Source organism: Trachypithecus francoisi, unplaced genomic scaffold (genome assembly GCF_009764315.1).
Source record: "Trachypithecus francoisi isolate TF-2019V2 unplaced genomic scaffold, Tfra_2.0 Lachesis_group4, whole genome shotgun sequence".
Taxonomy (NCBI): Eukaryota; Metazoa; Chordata; class Mammalia; order Primates; family Cercopithecidae; genus Trachypithecus; species Trachypithecus francoisi.
In genome coordinates, this window is record NW_022681469.1 from 56,404,154 (window position 1) to 56,422,671 (window position 18,518).

General features: G+C 38.9%; 1 protein-coding gene across 5 annotated transcripts in view; it reads left to right on the forward strand.

The window, feature by feature from the left end:
- DNAJC2 (DnaJ heat shock protein family (Hsp40) member C2) overlaps window positions 1–18,518 on the forward strand; it is a 34,556-nt gene that overhangs the window by 15,804 nt on the left and 234 nt on the right. For 3 of the 5 annotated variants that reach the window (XM_033193824.1, XM_033193823.1, XM_033193822.1), the window contains exons 4-16: window positions 68–166; window positions 1,136–1,277; window positions 3,610–3,690; window positions 4,511–4,576; window positions 5,395–5,486; window positions 5,564–5,685; window positions 6,603–6,752; window positions 11,430–11,518; window positions 11,598–11,667; window positions 14,263–14,447; window positions 15,183–15,283; window positions 15,400–15,507; window positions 18,177–18,331. In XM_033193824.1, coding sequence (XP_033049715.1) covers window positions 68–166; window positions 1,136–1,277; window positions 3,610–3,690; window positions 4,511–4,576; window positions 5,395–5,486; window positions 5,564–5,685; window positions 6,603–6,752; window positions 11,430–11,518; window positions 11,598–11,667; window positions 14,263–14,447; window positions 15,183–15,283; window positions 15,400–15,507; window positions 18,177–18,331 — 1,460 coding nt within the window. Of the gene's footprint in view, window positions 1–67; window positions 167–445; window positions 493–1,135; window positions 1,278–3,609; window positions 3,691–4,510; window positions 4,577–5,394; window positions 5,487–5,563; window positions 5,686–6,602; window positions 6,753–11,429; window positions 11,519–11,597; window positions 11,668–14,262; window positions 14,448–15,182; window positions 15,284–15,399; window positions 15,508–18,176; window positions 18,332–18,518 lie in introns of all 5 variants that reach the window. The other 2 variants (XM_033193825.1, XM_033193827.1) reach the window with 1 other exon arrangement.

The following is an 18,518-nucleotide window of genomic DNA, read 5'->3' on the forward strand; positions in this document are numbered from 1 at the left end:
AGCTCATTTTTATCTTTAGTTTTGGTGCTTAAAGTGACAAATTATCTCAATCTGACTGGTTTTGTAGATAAAGCAATGGTTTTAAAACATCACCCAGACAAACGGAAAGCAGCTGGTGAACCAATAAAAGAAGGAGATAATGACTACTTCACTTGCATAACTAAAGGTAAGAAAATGCTTTAGAGTCAGGAATTTCTAATAGTAATTGTTATTTATTAATTGCTGGGATTGGGTTTCTTATGCATACTGTAGTTCATTCAGCTATCCTTTGACATTTTAAAACATTTCAGTTATATCAAGTTATTTCTAATCATCACCCCAGAGCCTCACTACACAAAGTGAGGTTTCCCCAGCCAGCAGCATCAGCAACACCTGGCAGCTTTTATTAGAAATGCAGTCTCAGGCCCTGCCCCAAACCTACTGATTAAAATCTGCATTTTAACAGGATCCCCAGGTGATTCTTATCAGAAGCTCATCCTACAGTTAATTCATGTAAGTGTTCTATTTAATGATGAGAATACTAAGATTTTTTTTTTTTTCATTTCAGATGCTTTATGGGACTAAACTGTTCCTCAGATGTTTTGCTAGCCTAGTTTAAATCAAGAAGTTGATTATATCCTAGTACAGACCCTACAGTTACTTATTGCTATTTACATACACATGACTAAGCAAATTAATATAGGTTGCCACCATTTCTAAATGTTTCCTTAAATGTGATTTTACATTTTGATGCTAATTTTTAAACAGTTGTATGCACACCGTTCAAATTTACTCTTTGCCAGCTCTCTTACACAGTGCTCCAGAAGCCTAAGATCCTTCGATCTTTTACAACCTTGGGATCTAACAGTTAACTTACTAGCTATTTCTTTTTCCCCAGAGTCATCTGTTCTCTTGAAGGGTGGGTGATACTGTTTTGTCACTTGTCTACTAGAAAAATAAAGAAGGAGTTAAGTCCAGTTAGATCTAGTAGTGCTAAAGCTGTTGTTACCTAAATTAAATCCTCCCCAACCTGCAAACAAAATTTTCAAATATGAAAATTAATGACTTTTATGTTTTAAGGAGGGAAATATTTGTTTTCTTGAAGAAAAAAATAGGTAAAGTTATGGTGATATGATCTTAACAATTTTTTTCTCAGCTTATGAAATGTTATCTGATCCAGTGAAAAGACGAGCATTTAACAGTGTAGATCCTACTTTTGATAACTCAGTTCCTTCTAAAAGTGAAGCAAAGGATAATTTCTTCGAAGTGTTTTCCCCAGTGTTTGAAAGGAATTCCAGGTGAGTTAAGGCATCCCTTTTGATCGTAGTGCCCTGTTGGCTTGTTTCTTGTAGTCTTCCAGGTTTCTGTTTTTTCCCTCTGATAATAGTTTCGTTTATGGATTATTTCCACTGTCCCTTCCTCCTCCTCCTCCTTCTCTGCAATATTGAGCCCTTCTGATGAACTTATTCTCCTTTATATTGCTTTCTGAACAGAAGTTCTACATTTCCATAATAAAATTTCTGTTCAATTTATGGGAGGTTTCTCTTTTAAATTTACTTGGGCTGGGCACAGTGGCTCACTCGTGTAATCCCAGCACTTTGGAAGGCCGAGGTAGACGGATCACCTGAGAGCAGGAGTTCAAGACCAGCCTGGCCAACATGGTGAAACCCCGTCTCTACTAAAATACAAAAATTAGCCGGCCGTGGAGGTGTACGCCTGTAGTCCCAGCTCCTTGGGAGGCTGAGACAGGTGTTTCACTTGAACCCGGGAGACGGTGGTTGCAGTGAGCCGAGATCGTGCCAGTACACTCCAACCTGGGCGGCTGAGTGAGACTCCATCTCAACAACAAAAAAAAAAAAAAATTTACTTTGAGAGAAATAACAGTATCTGACTTTTATAGTGTGATTCTTACACTTAGGTGACAGTAATTTTCCATTCTTTGATTTCCTCTTTATGAATCGGTATACTACTCTGACTCATTGTCAGTTGAGAAAAGCTTTTGTTCTTTATTTGATCATCTGATTATCATAAGGCTTCTTTAACAAAACATTATTTATGATTAAAGCATACATATTTTATTTCATTAAAGTTTGTTTTAAAATAGTGTGTACCAATTTTATTTTACATCTTTTTTTTCCATCTGCGTTGGCAGGTTCCCTTAAAGCACATCTTAGCTGCACATTGGAATTACCTGGAGAACAGGAAGAACTCCTGATGCCTGTGTTCCCCCTGGAAAGATTCTGATTTAGTGGTTTGAATTCCCATGGGGATTTTTAAGGCTCCCAGGTGATTCTACTGTGCAGCCAAATTTGAGAACCACTTCGGTTAGCGGTTTGGCGCCGCCTAGTATTTCCGCCATCTTATCTCCCTTGGATTTCACGTTTATTTTTTATTTTTGTTTTTGTTTTTTTCTTTGTTTATTTTAAGACAGGGTCTTGCTCTGTTGCCAAGGCTGGAGTGCAGTGGCACGATCTTGGCTCACCGCAACCTCTGCCTCCCAGGTTCAAGCAATTCTTCTGCCTCAGCCCCCTGAGTAGCTGAGATTATAGGAATCTGCCACCACTAATTTGTTTTTTTTTTAGTAGAGACAGGGTTTCACCGTATTGGCCAGACTGGTCTCAAACTCCTGACCTCAGGTGATCCACTGGCCTCAGCCTCCCAAAGTGCTGGGATTACAGGCGTGAGCCACAGCGCCTGGCCACATTTATTTTATAACAGTGCTGAGGTGGTAAAAAGGAGTAGTATATTTTTCTGTGTAATGATTTCACAGAGTAGAAAACATGGATCAGTAGCAGCCACAGGGTCCTTTTCAGCAGTGATCGATGAAGTGCTGAGCCAAGAAATCTGGCTCTAAGGGGAAGGTGGTGGTGATGATGGGGTAGAAATTACTTCCCTCTGTGATATTTAAATTAACATTTTTAAAGGGCTAGGCCTACAGTTTGTTGTTGTGCTGCCTATTTAGGGACAGGAGCTTGGCAAAAGGAGCTAGCTGCCATTTTTCCTAGCCTGACTAGCAGCTGCTATGGCATTGTACTTTATAGAACTGAAGGTAACCTATGATTAGAAGGCTGTCCCGTGTTTCCCTCCTCACCCCAGTCTTTGTCTGGCCTCACTTTTCACACGCCTGTGTTGTTTCATACCCCACTGCTGACCTTCCAGCTCCATCTTCGAGTTATAGAGTTTGTAGGGAAGGGAAATCAGAGGGATTAGTTAAAACTATTGTTTTTAAGGGCCGGGCGCGGTGGCTCAAGCCTGTAATCCAGCACTTTGGGAGGCCGAGACGGGCGGATCACGAGGTCAGGAGATCGAGACCATCCTGGCTAACACGGTGAAACCCCGTCTCTATTAAAAATACAAAAAACTAGCCGGGCGAGGTGGCGGCGCCTGTAGTCCCAGCTACTCCGGAGGCTGAGGCAGGAGAATGGCGTAAAAACCCGGGAGGCGGAGCTTGCAGTGAGCTGAGATCCGGCCACTGCACTCCAGCCCGGGCGAAAGAGCAAGACTCCGTCTCAAAAAAAAAAAAAAAAAAAAAAAAAAAAAAAAACTATTGTTTTTAATAAATTAAGTTGTTTGTTGAACTTTTGTACATAATTTTTGAAGAATGTTAAGATATTTCCTTTAATATTTCAGATGGTCAAATAAAAAAAATGTTCCTAAACTTGGTGATATGAATTCATCATTTGAAGATGTAGATATATTTTATTCTTTCTGGTAAGTGAATATACTGTTGGTATGATGCTGTCATCTTTTAAAAAGAAAAGTATTCAATAAGTACTTGATTGTTTATAAATTAATTGAGATGGGCAAATTGCAGAACCTTCACTGAACAAAAGCACTCTGTTACCTTTGTGATATTTAGGCTTTTAAGATTTTCAGCCTGTTTTCTATTAATGAGATTTCTAGGTATCAAGCACACGATGGTAGTAAAACATGAAAATTGGGGAGTCATTTGAATAAAAATAAGTACATTTTTATTTAGTTACTACTAAAAGTACTTGAGTTCTTGAGGAAGGAGACAGTGCTATTTGTCTCTGTAACTAATTCACTAATTTTTAATAAACATAATAGTGGCCATTTTATGTGTGCTACATTTTCTCATCAAATGCCTAGTAAATACAAAAACAAAATCATGTAGAACAAAAATAACAAGATTTAGTTCTATCAGTTGTAATTGCTTTTACCTTCAGAGGATACAAACTGGATATGAGATAACCACTGCTAGGGTTACCGTCAGACTTGACAGACTGGCAAAACTGAAAGGCAAGGAAAATTTAAAAATAAGTCTTGGTCAAGCAAAAAACCTAACAAAGAAGAGACAGCAGGGAAGTGTGGTTTTGATTATGGAGTGATGTGTGCATTTTAGATTTTCATACCAAATGCAGTGTCATTAAAAAAAGAAGAAAGGCTTGACCTTAGTTTAATACTAGAAGAAAAGAAAGGTATCCATTAAAACAAATTCATCCACTTGCATTAAAAGGAATTTCTTTTCATTTGTTCTTTCTTGATTGTATATTATTTCTGTCTATATTAGGTATAATTTTGATTCTTGGAGAGAATTTTCTTATTTAGATGAAGAAGAAAAAGAAAAAGCGGAATGGTATGTATGCAAATCATTAATAATGGAAGGTATTTATTTGGTTCTCTGGTATTTGTGATGATGTAAAACTATGTCACATACATTTTCTTTCAAATTTTTCTCTTTGTACATCTTTTTTAAACAATTTTTTAATATTTTGAAATCCTTTCTCACAAGTTAAACAAGGTGGGCCCAGATCAATAATTGGTTAGGATATGCTTAAGAAATTGCCAAGCAATATAACATCAGCGCAGTTCGGCAAAATCTTTTTCTTCTGGTTGCTTAACCTAGGTTTTATTAGGTTTTGTTTGTTTGTTTGTTTGTTTTTTGTATGTGTGCAGAAATGCTTTTGACATGAATGTCCAAAAAATAACCAGAATTAATATTAAATAGAACCACTGTTTAGTCCAGGCCTACTGACTCATGCCTGTAATCCTAGCACTTTGGGAGGCTGAGGCAGGTGGATCACCTGAGGTCAGGAGTTCGAGACCAGCCTGGCCAACATGGCGAAACCCTGTCTCTACTAAAAGTACAAAAATTAGCCAGGCGTGGTGACAGGCACCTGTAATTCCAACTACTCCGGAGGCTAAGGCAGGAGACTCAGTTGAACCCGGGAGGCGGGGGTTGCAGTGAGCCGAAAATATGCCATTGCACTCCAGCATGGGGGACAAGAGCAAAAGTGCGTCTCAAAAAAGAAAAAGTCATTGTTTAATGTTAATAATGACACAGCATTTTAACCTTCTAGGATGTTATTTGCATATTAATATTTTATAAAATATTACATTTTCCAGTCACAGTATCTATAAGCAGTAGTTTGTTTCCAATATTTTGTTTTATAGTCGTGATGAGAGGAGATGGATTGAAAAGCAGAACAGAGCAACAAGAGCACAAAGAAAAAAAGAAGAAATGAACAGAATAAGAACATTAGTTGGTAAGTATAATTGATTTTTTTTTTAAGTCCCCTAAATGTTAGAAATTCAAAATGAGATCAACTTTTTCTTTTGGTAGACAATGCATATAGCTGTGATCCAAGGATAAAAAAGTTCAAGGAAGAAGAAAAAGCCAAGAAAGAAGCAGAAAAGAAAGCAAAAGCAGAAGCTAAACGGAAGGAGCAAGAAGCTAAAGAAAAAGTAAGACAACATTTAATGAAGGTGGACTTTAAATGTTTATGAAATCTTTAGATTATAAATCATGCTGCTATAAAGACACATGCACACGTATGTTTATTGTGGCACTATTCACAATAGCAAAGACTTGGAACCAACCCAAATGTCCATCAATGACAGACTGGATTAAGAAAATGTGGCACATATACACCGTGAAATATATGCAGCCATAAAAAAGGATGAGTTCATGTCCTTTGTAGGGACATGGATGCAGCTGGAAACCATCATTCTCAGCAAACTATCGCAAGAACAGAAAACCAAACACCGCATGTTCTCACCCATAGGTGGGAATTGAACAATGAGAACACTTGGACACAGGAAGGGGAACATCACACACCAGGGCCTGTCGGGTGGGTGGAGGGGGAAGGGATAGCATTAGGAGATATACCTAATGTAAATGACGAGTTAATGGGTGCAGCACACCAACATGGCACATGTATACATATGTAATAAACCTGCATGTTGTGCACATGTACCCTAGAACTTAAAGTATAATAAAAAATTTAAAAAATATATCTTTATTCTTCACATCTATTTTTTAAACTATAATTTGAAAGCAGAGAATTGGGTGCTACTGTGAATTAATCATGACAAGTTGGTATAATTGAGAGAGATCTTCCTTACCAGCAAGTTTTTATTGAGCAAAAAAATGGTGTCATAAGTTCCTTTAATATTATGTTTATTTCTAATGTCAATTTTACATTTTCTAATAAATGTCTATAGATCTTTACCAGGTGCCTTTCCCAGTTCATCCTTCAGTTTTTAATAAGTTTATGTTGCCTTTTTTCCTAATATAATTTATTAGAAGTTTAAATTTTAAAACATATAAAGCATTTAGGAATTTTACTTTATTAAAATGATTTTACTCCCTTTTTTTAAAGCAAAGGCAAGCTGAATTAGAAGCTGCTCGGTTAGCTAAGGAGAAAGAAGAGGAAGAAGTTAGACAGCAAGCATTGTTGGCAAAGAAGGAAAAAGATCTACAGAAAAAAGCCATTAAGAAGGAAAGGCAAAAACTTCGAAACTCATGTAAGGTATGTCAGACTGAACGAACACTAGGCACAAGTAAATCAAGTTGCTGATTAAGCAAAAAATAGTTCTCTGTTTCTTTTTTTTTTTTTTAGACGGAGTCTTACTCTGTTGCCCAGACTGGAGTGCAGTGGCGTGATCTTGGCTCACTGCAACCTCCCCTTCCGAGGTTCCAGCAATTCTCCCACCTCAGCTTCCAAGTAGCTGGGATCACAGGTGCATGCCACCACACCCAGCTAATTTTTTGTTTTTGTTTTTGTTTTTTTTTGAGACGGAGTCTCGCTCTGTCACCCAGGCTGGAGTGCAGTGGCCAGATCTCAGCTCACTGTAAGCTCCGCCTCCCAGGTTTACGCCATTCTCCTGCCTCAGCCTCCCGAGTAGCTGGGATTACAGGCGCCGCCACCTCGCCCGGCTAGTTTTTTTTTGTATTTTTAGTAGAGACGGGGTTTCACAGTGTTAGCCAGGATGGTCTCGATCTCCTGACCTCGTGATCCGCCCGTCTCGGCCTCCCAAAGTGCTGGGATTACAGGCTTGAGCCACCGCGCCCGGCCAATTTTTTGTATTTTTAGTAGAGACAAGAGTTTCACCATGTTAGCCAAGCTGGTCTCGTACTGCTGACCTCAAGTGATCTCCCCACCTCAGCCTCCCGAAGTGCTGGGACTACAGGCATGAGCCACTGCGCCTGACCAAAATATTTCTTGGAAAAAAAAAAAATTATTTATTTATTTATTTATTTATTTGAGATGGCGTCTCGCACTGTCACCTGGCTGGAGTGCAATGGCACGATTTCGGCTCACTGCAACCTCCGCCTCCTGGGTTCAAGCAACTCTCCTGCCTCAGCCCCCTGAGTAGATGGGATTACAGGCGCCTGCCACCATGCCCAGCTAATTTTTTGTATTTTTAGTTGAGACGGGGTTTCACTGTGTTGGCCAGGCTGGTCTTGAACTCCTAACGTCGTGATCCACCCATCTCAGCCTCCCAAAGTGTTGGGATTACAGGCTAGAGCCACCTGCGCCCAGCCAAAAGAACAATTTTTAATTAAGCTATTGCTGTTGTTGTTGTTGTTGTTGTTGTTGAGGCAGGGTCTCACTCAGTCACCCAGGCTGGAGTGCAGTGGTGCCATTTCGGCTCACTGCAACCTCCACCTCCCCAGTTCAAGCCATTCTCATGCCTTGGCCACCCAAGTAGCTGGGATTACAGGTGCACAGCACTACTCCTAGCTAATTTTTGTATTTTTAGTAGAGAGGGGTTTCGTCACATTGGCCAGGCTGGTCTCGAACTTTTGCCCTCAAGTGATCCACCCACCATGGACTCCCAAAATGCTAGGATTATAGGCATGAGCCAGTGCACTTATCCAAGCATAAATGTATTTCTTTTCTTTACTATACAATTATAACTAAACGAGTCTGGTCGTGGTGGCTCATGACTCTGTCTCAAAAAAAAATATATATATATATATATTCTGAAACTGTGTCTATATTCATATCTTCAGTTATCTCAGCCATGTCTTTTTTTTTTTTTTTGGAGCTGGAGTCTCGCTCTGTCACCCAGGCTGGAGTGCAGTAGCGTGAGCTCGGGTCACTGCAAACTCCGCCTCCCGGGTTCAAGCGATTCTTCTGCTTCAGCCTCCTGAGTAGCTGAGACTACAGGCACCTGCCACCATGCCTGGCCAATTTTTGTATTTTTAGTCAAGACAGGGTTTCACCGTATTGGCCAGGCTGGTGTAAAACTCCTGACCCCATGATCCACCCACCTCGACCTCCCAAAGTGCTGGGATTATAGGCATGATCCACCGCACCCAGCCTCAGCAATGTCTTTTTATAGTTGGTGTATTCAAATTAGGACCCAAATAAGGTCAATACAAAGGTCAATACAATACAAATACTTCAGTTGTTGTGTCTCCTGGTTGTTCTTAAGACCCTCTAGTTCTGTAACACCGCTGTATCACCACTTCTCCCCACCTCACACCATTGCCACTGATTTGTTGGAGAAACCAGATCATTTTTCTGAGAAGGTGCCACAATTTGGTTTTAGTTTGTTGCTTCCTATTGGTGTAAAATTAATTTTTATCTTGGAAAGGTTTTTTAGAAGTTTTAACTTGTTTTTAAAGTTCTAAAAGCTTTCAATTTTATCTAAAATGGTATCATTTGAGTGAGTACTGGCAGTTTTCATTCAAATACAGTTTCCACTAGAAAATATTTACCAAAAACCCCCAAAGTTTTGAAGTATAATTTTGACCAAGAGCTAATTCTTATATTTTAAGCTAGTAAAGTCATAGGACAGTACTGTTCCTTACTAAACAACATTGAATGAATAAATTGGTGGAATTCCAAGCTGTAATAGAGATTGCCACACAAAGAATATTGTGTACTATACCATTGTCCATTGTAGTTGAATCTAGCAAGTATGTAAATGCGTAATATGTATAGAAAAATTATCTTTTATGTGACTATCTAGAAGGCTGTAGACATGTATGGTCTAATATATGCTATCCTAAATCTTCAGATAATAATACAATTGAAATTAACCTGCCCCATCAGCTGACATTGAAAGAGGCTTAATAAAAATACAAGCACTTGTTATTTCTTTAGGCATTTTAATAAGGAAAAAGAAAATCCAAATTTGAAAACATATATATTTTTCTCAGATTCCACTGTATAGAAGATTGTTTTCAGAAGGATGCAGTGTATCAAAGTGGTAAAGAACATGGGCTCAGGGCAAGCCACCTGGGTTTGAGGCTATTCTCTGCTTACCTCTTACTAGCTGTGGGACCCTCAGGAGATTACCTCAACAGTTTTGTGCCTCACTTTCCTCACCTCTACTATAGTTGAAATGATACCTAGTCACAGATTTGTGAAGATTAAATGAGATAATTCACATGTAGTGCTTGGCACATTCAGCATATAATGAGAACTCAGTAAGAACCTTAAAAAGGCCAATTAGGAAATAAAGCTTGAATAGTTCTTAGAGATTATGTATAAATAAGAGTGAAAGTTCTGACATTTGGTAACTTTGTTTTCTTGCTCCTTTCTCACGTAATTTATTCATTCAGAGTAAATGCTTATCAGATTATCGTAAATCCATATCTGATGAGCGTTTACTATGTACCAAGCAGTTGTAATTGATGTGAATGTAATGATTGCACAGTTCTTTCAAGGAGTCTACTGATGAGTGATGAAAAGTAAACAAGCTATTGCAACACTTCAAGGTAGGTATTAGGATGAGAAAGTACCAAAAAGGTAGTCAAGGAAGGCATTCTGCATCTGGTAGGATTTAGCCAGGTGAAGCAGTATGTACACAGGATTAAGGATAAGACAGAGTATTGAGAATGCAGAGATCCAGAGAAATGAGATTTAATGAACCAGGGGCACCTGAGGAGGTAAGGAGGAGCCCGGTCTTAAAGGGCTTTATACGTCTTGCTAAAGAGCTTAATCCGATCCTGAGTTGGTTTCGGTCAGGGTGCTGAGAAGACTAGAGGCAGAGAGACCAATTTAGGAGTCTTTTGCCACAATCCAGGTGAGAGAGTATTGTGGCCTGAACTCAGAGATGGTAGGGATGGAAAAAGGTAGATGAAATGGAGAGAGATTCAGGAAGCAGATTAGGCTATTGCCTGTTGGGATTGATTGTATGTTGGAGGTAACAGGAGGAGTGAGATCTTTATATGCCTTGGTTTATTGCATGGAATACTGGATGGATGATGCTAGTAGCATTCAGGGAAGTAGAAAACAAAGGAGGAGGAAAAGACTTGGCAAAAATGATTTCAGTTTAGGGTGTGTTGAGCTTGTTGGGACACTCAAATGGAGATAACTCGGCACATGATTGAGTGTGTAAGTTCAAGAACAGGATTATTACAGACTCTTCCACATCTTGATAGCACTAGAAACTCTGCAGATATACAAGATCACCCTGGGAGAGCGTATAGAATGAGGAGAGTGGAGGCTGGGACTCTGGCAAAACACCAGTACATAAGGTACTGATAGAGGAAAAGAAGCCTGAGAAGGAGTGACCAGGCAGGTAGGAAGAAAATCATTAGTGCTTTTGGAAGCCTAGGGAAGAGTGAATGGTAATAGAAGCACTGGAACCTTAGTGAGAGGCAGATTGCATGGATTGAGGAAGCAAGGAGAAGTGAGGAATGGGAGACATAAGTCTCAACAGCAGCTTAAAGCATGGCAAGTACTTGCCAGTTACTTCTTGTGCATCATGCTGTTCCATTCCGAGCATAGTCTTTAGTTAATTGAAATTTTTGCTAATACCTCGTTCCTTAGCATACTATATCATCTTTTTAATTTCACATTTAAAATTTCCAGTAGATTTTACAGTTCAGCACACATTGCTATAGGCCGCCAAACAAAGGGATTTTGAGTCATCATACAGAATTTCTTGATCCTTAAGTGATTCTCTAAGGAATCATTCTGACTTTTTATAACATCCCTAGGCATTCTTTTTTCTGTTTTGCTTCTCCTTAGTATGTACCTCCAACTTGGTATATAATGCCTTTTATTGCTAGGTGATCAGGGAGAGAGCCCTGGGAGGTACCATGGAAGTACAGCTGGGGATGAGCAGAAGGCCATTATGTATGTTCACATCAGGAACTCCTGAGAGCTCATGCTTTGTAATTATGTTGATGGCTGTATTTTTGAGTGTCAGTAGATATAAGATAATTTCTGTATTTGTGCTTTTAGACCTGGAATCATTTTTCTGATAATGAGGCAGAGCGGGTTAAAATGATGGAAGAAGTGGAAAAACTTTGTGATCGGCTTGAACTGGCAAGGTATACCTATGGAACTGTTATTGAAGTCTTCACTTGAGCTTAGGATAAAGTTTCATTTCTTCTTTTTTTTTTTCTTTAGCTTACAGTGCTTGAATGAAACACTCACATCTTGCACAAAAGAAGTAGGAAAGGCTGCTTTGGAAAAACAGGTAATAGAAGAACACATCACTCCTACCTATATGTAGCATTTAATTCTGCTTTTACCTGTTTCTTTACCTAATATATAAGTCACCAAGTACAAACAGTATCTGATTTCTCTGTGTTTCTGTTTTTTTGTTGCTGTTGTTTGTTGTTGTTTTGTGTGTTTCTTTTTTGCTTTGAGATGGAGTCTCGCTATGTCGCCCAGGCTGGAGTGCAGTGGCACAATCTCAGCTCACTACAACCTCTGCTTCCTGGGTTCAAGTGATTCTCCTGCCTCAGCCTCCTGAGTAGCTGGGATGACAGGCACACAACACCACACCTGGCTAATTTTTGTATTTTTAGTAGAGACGGGGTTTCACCATATTGGTCAGGCTGGTCTTGAATTCTTGACCTCATGATCCACCTGTGTTAGCCTCTCAAAGTGTTGGATTACAGGTGTGAGCCACCATGCCCAGCCTGTTTTTTGTTTTTGAGACGGGGGTCTCTCTCTGTCATCCAGATTGGAGTGCAGCTGGGGTTACAGGTGTGTGCCACCATGCCCGGCTGATTTTTGTATTTTTACTAGAGACAGGGTTTCGCTGTGTTGGCCAGGCTGGTCTTGACCTCCTGACCTCAGGTGATTCATCCGCATCGGCCTCCCAAAGGATTATAGGCATGAGCCACCACGCCCAGCCTGTGTTTTGTTTATGTAGTAAGTGCTGTTGTTGATTTAAGTTGGATTTAATGTGTATAGTTTTTACCATGCTTAGTGTTTGAATTGTGGTATCTATCACAATCATAGCTTTTGCAAAATCATCATTAGAAGAAAATAATTGTTTTGATTATTCCTTGAGTATTTTCATAGGGTAATAACATTTAGAACCAAAAGAGATCTTTGTTCTGTCTATCTATACCTTTTATTTTACATATAAGAAAACAGGCCCAGAAATTCAATTCAGTTCAACAAGTATTAGTACCTACTATATATAACACTACGCCTAGGTTCTTTTGGAGAAATGCCTAATGCTATTGCACCACAAAGGACTTAGGCTGAGAAGAACCTTAAGGACCAAAAGATGGAGAGCCCATAGTAAATGCTGTGTAGGATAGGAAGGGCCACAAGTTTCAGTGGCCAGGGAAGGCTCGGTGTAGAGTTTGAACCAGCCTGAAAGGAAGGATGGAGTTAAAATGAAGTTCAGAAGAATACCACAAACTATAAAATAGAAATAGAAGTATAAAGTATGGTTCAGCCTGGGCAACATGAACAAAATCTCTACCAAAAATACAAAAATTAACTGGCATGGTGTCATGTCCCAGCTTCTCAGGAGGCTCAGGTTAGAGGATTACCTGAGCCTGGGAGGCCACAGCTCCAGTGAGCTATGATCACATTGGTGCACTCCAGCATGGGCAACAGAGCGAGACTTTGTCTCGAAAGACAGACCAAAAAAAAAAAAAAAAAAAGGTAGAACATTATGGGGAAAAGGAGTGGGAAACAAAATCAGTTAGGAAAAGTAGAACCAATTATCAGGTTTTTAATACCTTGTTGACTAGTTTCCATTACTGCAAATCTTTGATTAACAGAAGGTTCAACATTGTACTACTAATCTGACGTTTGTGGATAAGGTGCATCAGATAGATGTGACTAGTTGTAAGAATCTTACTTTAAGAACCTGCACTATGAGCTGGGCATGGTAGCTCATGCCTGTAATCCTAGCACTTTGGGAGGCCAAGGCAGGCAGATCCCCTGAGGTCAGGAGTTCAAGCATAGCCTGGCCAACATAGGGAAACCCCATCTCTACTAAAAATAGAAAAATTAGTTGGGCATGGTGGCAGGCACCTGTAATCCCAGCTACTTGGGAGGCTGAGGCAGGAGAATCACTTGAACCTGGGAGGCGGAAGTTGCAGTGAGCCAGTATCACGCCACTGCACTCCAGCCTGGGCGATAGAGTGAGACTCCATCTCAAAAAAAAAGAAAAGAAAAAGAACCTACACTATGAATGCAATGATGGGAATCAAAAAACTTTTCAAAGTTAGCATTATTGGGACTTTACTGATTCTAAGGAATTGAAGGGGAGAAATGAGCCAAAGATGACTCTAAGATAGCAGCTGACAGGAGCAACAAGGCAAATAAACGTTTTCTTTTTTTACTTGTGCATGTTTAAAGGTAGACTAGAAGGAACAATGTAAATGGTACAACTTCAAAATAAAACAGGCCATTTTGCTATGCCTTTACCTTTTGTAGAGAATAAATGAGATTGTCTGCAGAAAGGGTGAATATGAGTTGAGAGAGAGGTTTGAAATGGCCTTGTGGATGAATAACTCAGTGAACCACAGACTTGTCAATTAGTGTCCAAGGCTAATGGAAGACACGTGACATGAGTACTGGGAAGATCAGGCAGGCTGTGGGCAGTTCTTGGTCCCTCAGGCAGACCTATGCAGACTGGAAGCCAGAGCAGGAAAAGCGAGAATGAAAAGCTGGTGCTTGTTTTTGGGTTGGCCTTGGAGAGGAGTATGGGGTCAGAGTGAGAATGACATTGAGAGTTGGGGATCACAAAGCCCTAGCCAGGAAGAGAGTGTAGAATAGCGATATACTTTTAAGTCCCTGACTTACAATATTTGTGCAGATAGAAGAAATAAATGAGCAAATCAGAAAAGAGAAAGAAGCAGCTGAGGCTCGTATGCGACAAGCATCTAAGAACACAGAAAAATCAACTGGTGGAGGTGGAAATGGAAGTAAAAATTGGTCAGAAGATGATCTACAATTACTAATTAAAGCTGTGAATCTGTTCCCTGCTGGAACAAATTCAAGGTACTGGTTTTAATGAAACTTTTCTTCAACTCACACTGGAGCCTGGAAATAATGTAGACAGACTCCAAATAGCAGCACTTGTTGTCACAGAAATTTGCAGAGATAAATTCTGTGCCACAGCAGCAAAGTGTGAAAAGGTACATTTTGAAGCTGTCAGTCTTACCCATTACACCAGTACACATGCACATACACATATGACAAAAATGCTTCAGTTTCTTAGGAAATTGAAGATCATGAGACAAATCTTGACTTATGTTGGCCTACTCTGTCATGGCTTGTGCTGGGGATTGGGTTTTCTGTAGTTTTTCTTTGACAGTTTTGCTGTTTGTTTCTTCCCACCTCAAGCTGGAGCTTGAGTTTAACTCCAAGAAAGCCCTAGGGACCCAGCATCCCTAATTCTACAGATGAAACTGAGGCTGTTTTCAGAATGATTGATCTTCTGAAGAAATATGTTAAACTGGCAGTATACACAAATAAGTGGTTTTATTTATGTTGATTTGTACACAGAATATGTAAGATGCATAGACTTAAAACCAAGATTATATAGTTGATTTAAACATATGAAAAGCAAAAACCCTAATCCAGGCAACAGGAATTTATAGTGGCAGCATCATGAGACTACCAATTTGAGCTCATTCTATACTATAACTTTTCTGCAGTAAAAATCTAATGGTATTTGTTGTTTTGTTTTTCCTTAATACTATTAAATTATATTATTGGTATATATCCTATCAGATGGGAAGTTATTGCTAATTACATGAACATACATTCTTCCTCTGGAGTCAAAAGAACTGCCAAAGATGTTATTGGCAAAGCGAAGAGTCTCCAAAAACTTGGTGAGTTTTGAGAAGTCCATTTGTTACTTTAAACACCTATTTTTAAAATAACTTATGCAATTTAATGAAAGATTAAATGAGATGATGTTAAGTATTAAAAGTTTTTCATTTCTCAGACCCTCATCAAAAAGATGACATAAATAAAAAGGCATTTGATAAGTTTAAAAAAGAACATGGAGTGGTACCTCAAGCAGACAACGCAGCACCTTCAGAACGATTTGAAGGTAAATTTTGCTTTTCTAAAAGTAGAAAATGCTAGCCATGTATCTGTGCTGCTTGGATATACAAGACTTAGGGTCTATGTTCAGAATGACAGGGAAATAAAATGTTTAGCAGACTGGAAGCTGTAAGCAAACATTTCCAGGGCAAAGATTTACTTCACCTCACCATTAAAAATGGAGAACTGCAGTTCTTCCATTTCAGATGCCATTAGAGAAGGGGGCTGTTTGTTTTGCTTACCAGGTTTTACAAATCAGTGTTAGAGGATATTATTGGGACAAAAAAATAGTATTTTATCGGGATAATTGCTCGATTTTGAGAAATGTACTGTAATTATGTAAGAAAATGTCCTTATGTTTAAGGAAAAACACACAAAGTGTTTAGGAATAAAGAGGCATCATGTCTGTAACTTAGGGTTCAGAGCAAAGTATGTCTGTACATATAGAGAAACATGAAAATGTTCACATTTGGGGAATATAGGCAGAGTATACAATTCTTTCTACTCCTCTAAAATTATTTCAAAATATAGTTAAAAATTGTTAGGGTTCAAAACCAGCCTGGGAAACATAGTAAGCCTCTCAAAAAACAAAAACAAAACAAAAAAACCTGTTAGGGTTTGATATTATCTTGGGTGTTCTAATTTGATTACCCTAGACCAGTGCTTTTCATATTACAAATCATGACCCATCACTGGGTCATGAAGTCAATTTAGTGTGTCTTGAATAGAAAATTAGTGAGCGTGACACCCATTATATAGGTGGGTATACTGTAATGAAACTCTTGTTCATGTGTGTCTTTGTGTCTGGGGATGTGATATAAATTTTTTCCTTGCTATGAGTTTGAAAGCAGTTTATGTGAAAGAAGTTCTTTCACTTGATGTTCTGTGAGCCACCAATCCTTTCTTAATCGCAGAAAGATGCTTTTGGATTAATAGACTTGACTATACATGATAAGCTGTTTCTTTCTTCTAAGAGTCCCAGTTTTACCTCTATTCTTAATCTTGTTTATTATCCTAAAATTTCAACTTAAAAGATATGAGACTTAGTGCTATATAGGGGAGGAAGATCACTGTTTGCAAAAATCAGGGGTGACTTGTTTGGCTGAGTTAGGCATTATTTCAGTTCTTTTAATAAAGGTAAGTAACAAGGCAGGGTTTCAGAACACCTGAAGGACACTTCTAAAGGGGTTTATTCTCCTGTGCCTTTATCTCCACAAAATACCATACAACAGGTATTAGCACACTAGTCTCAGCTCTTAGGGGATTGTTTCCATGTTGGAGGGAGGTAGGCCCTGATACTTGTCCAGTCTGCTGTGAGGAGAGGTGACCCTGTGAAGGCAAGAGTGACTGACAGTAGTCCTTTGTCTTTTAGCATCTTTGCCTCTTTTATGGAAATGGGAAGGCTTCTTCCTCTTCAGTTGTACCATTAAACCTGGCACCATTTTTTGAATAGTGATTTCTCATAGGAATTTTGCAACAGTACATTTAATTTATTTTGGTACTGTGAAGTAACTGGAAAACAGCAGGGAATACTACCATGTCACTTCCATCTTTTTTCCAAGAGAGGATATAAAATCTATGGTATTTAGGGCTTTAAACCAATACAAGGAAATTCAACAAAAGACTTCCTAGAACTTAAAAGTTACCTTCAAAAAAGCTGCTTATGCACCTTAGGTACCTTCAAATATTATACAGATTCTCTGCTTTGTTTTGAATAGGTGGTGGGGTTTTGTTTGTTTGTTTCCTTCTTTAATTGGGAAGGAACTGTGGTTTCTAGGCTTTCCCAAACTTTGTGACAGATCTCACAGGACGCAGTTTCAAGTAGTAGTCAGGCTACTGGTAATATTAGGTCTGTGTTGTCACTGCATAGTCTGAAATAACTAAATTGCCAGAAGTCCATTGACTTAACCAAATCAGCTCTCTACCACTTAACATTCTCCTTTTACCTACACAAGTGGACTGTGTAATACTTAACATCCTTAAGAAATACATTTGTTTCTGACACACATCTTAGATGTTTTCTGAAATATTAAAGGTTTAGTTGAAGAACCACAATAGCAGTTATTGGAAGTGTTCAGCATTGGCTCCCAAGATTTTAGCAGATGTGGTGAAGAGAACACCACACTACAACACAGTCTAATCTCAGATTGCCTCTTAGGCACTGGTACCTTGGGCACTTGGCTTAATTTTGCTAGGTTTGTCTCCTTCAGTGTAAAACAAAAATGGTTTCCAGGGTTTCTGTCCAGCAAAAGTTTAACTGTGAGGAAGCTCTTTTACCTATCCTGTAAGGAAGTAGATTTATCAGAACTCTCAATGAATTGTGGTTGTGTTTTTGAGCCCAAGAGTCCAACAGTACTATAAATTTAAATATGGCTTTTTTCCAGTCTAGTGGGTATATTACATTGATTTGTAAGAGATAAACAGTACCAGGCAGATCTTTACTCTTGTGTTTTAAAAAGCCTTTGAGATTTTATTTTCTGGGGTGTGAGTCATCTCAAGTTTTTTCTCTTACTAACACTCAGAGGGATATATGTATCTCTTATCTCTACAAGTTTATTTCAAAATGACACATCCCAGATTGAAATGGGCACTTAGCGGACACTTGTGGACCACAAGACTTGTCTGGGAACATGTTCTGAACAAGACAGTTTTCAAATAAAAATTTTTCTTAAACAGGTCCATATACGGACTTCACCCCTTGGACAACAGAAGAGCAGAAGCTTTTGGAACAAGCTTTGAAAACATACCCAGTAAATACACCTGAAAGATGGGAAAAAATAGCAGAAGTGGTGCCCGGCAGGACAAAGAAGGACTGCATGAAACGATACAAGGTTGCAGACTTAATTGTTGTATTTTAAATTTAACGTGGGTTATATAAGCTCACATTTTGTCTATTAAGTGGTTAATAATATAGTGCTTATTTCAACACCAGTAGTTATGGGGCCAATATTATTAGGAATAAATGAGCAACCTTAGAGACTTTCTAGGCCTTGGCAGGTAGTGAAAAAGGTATACTTC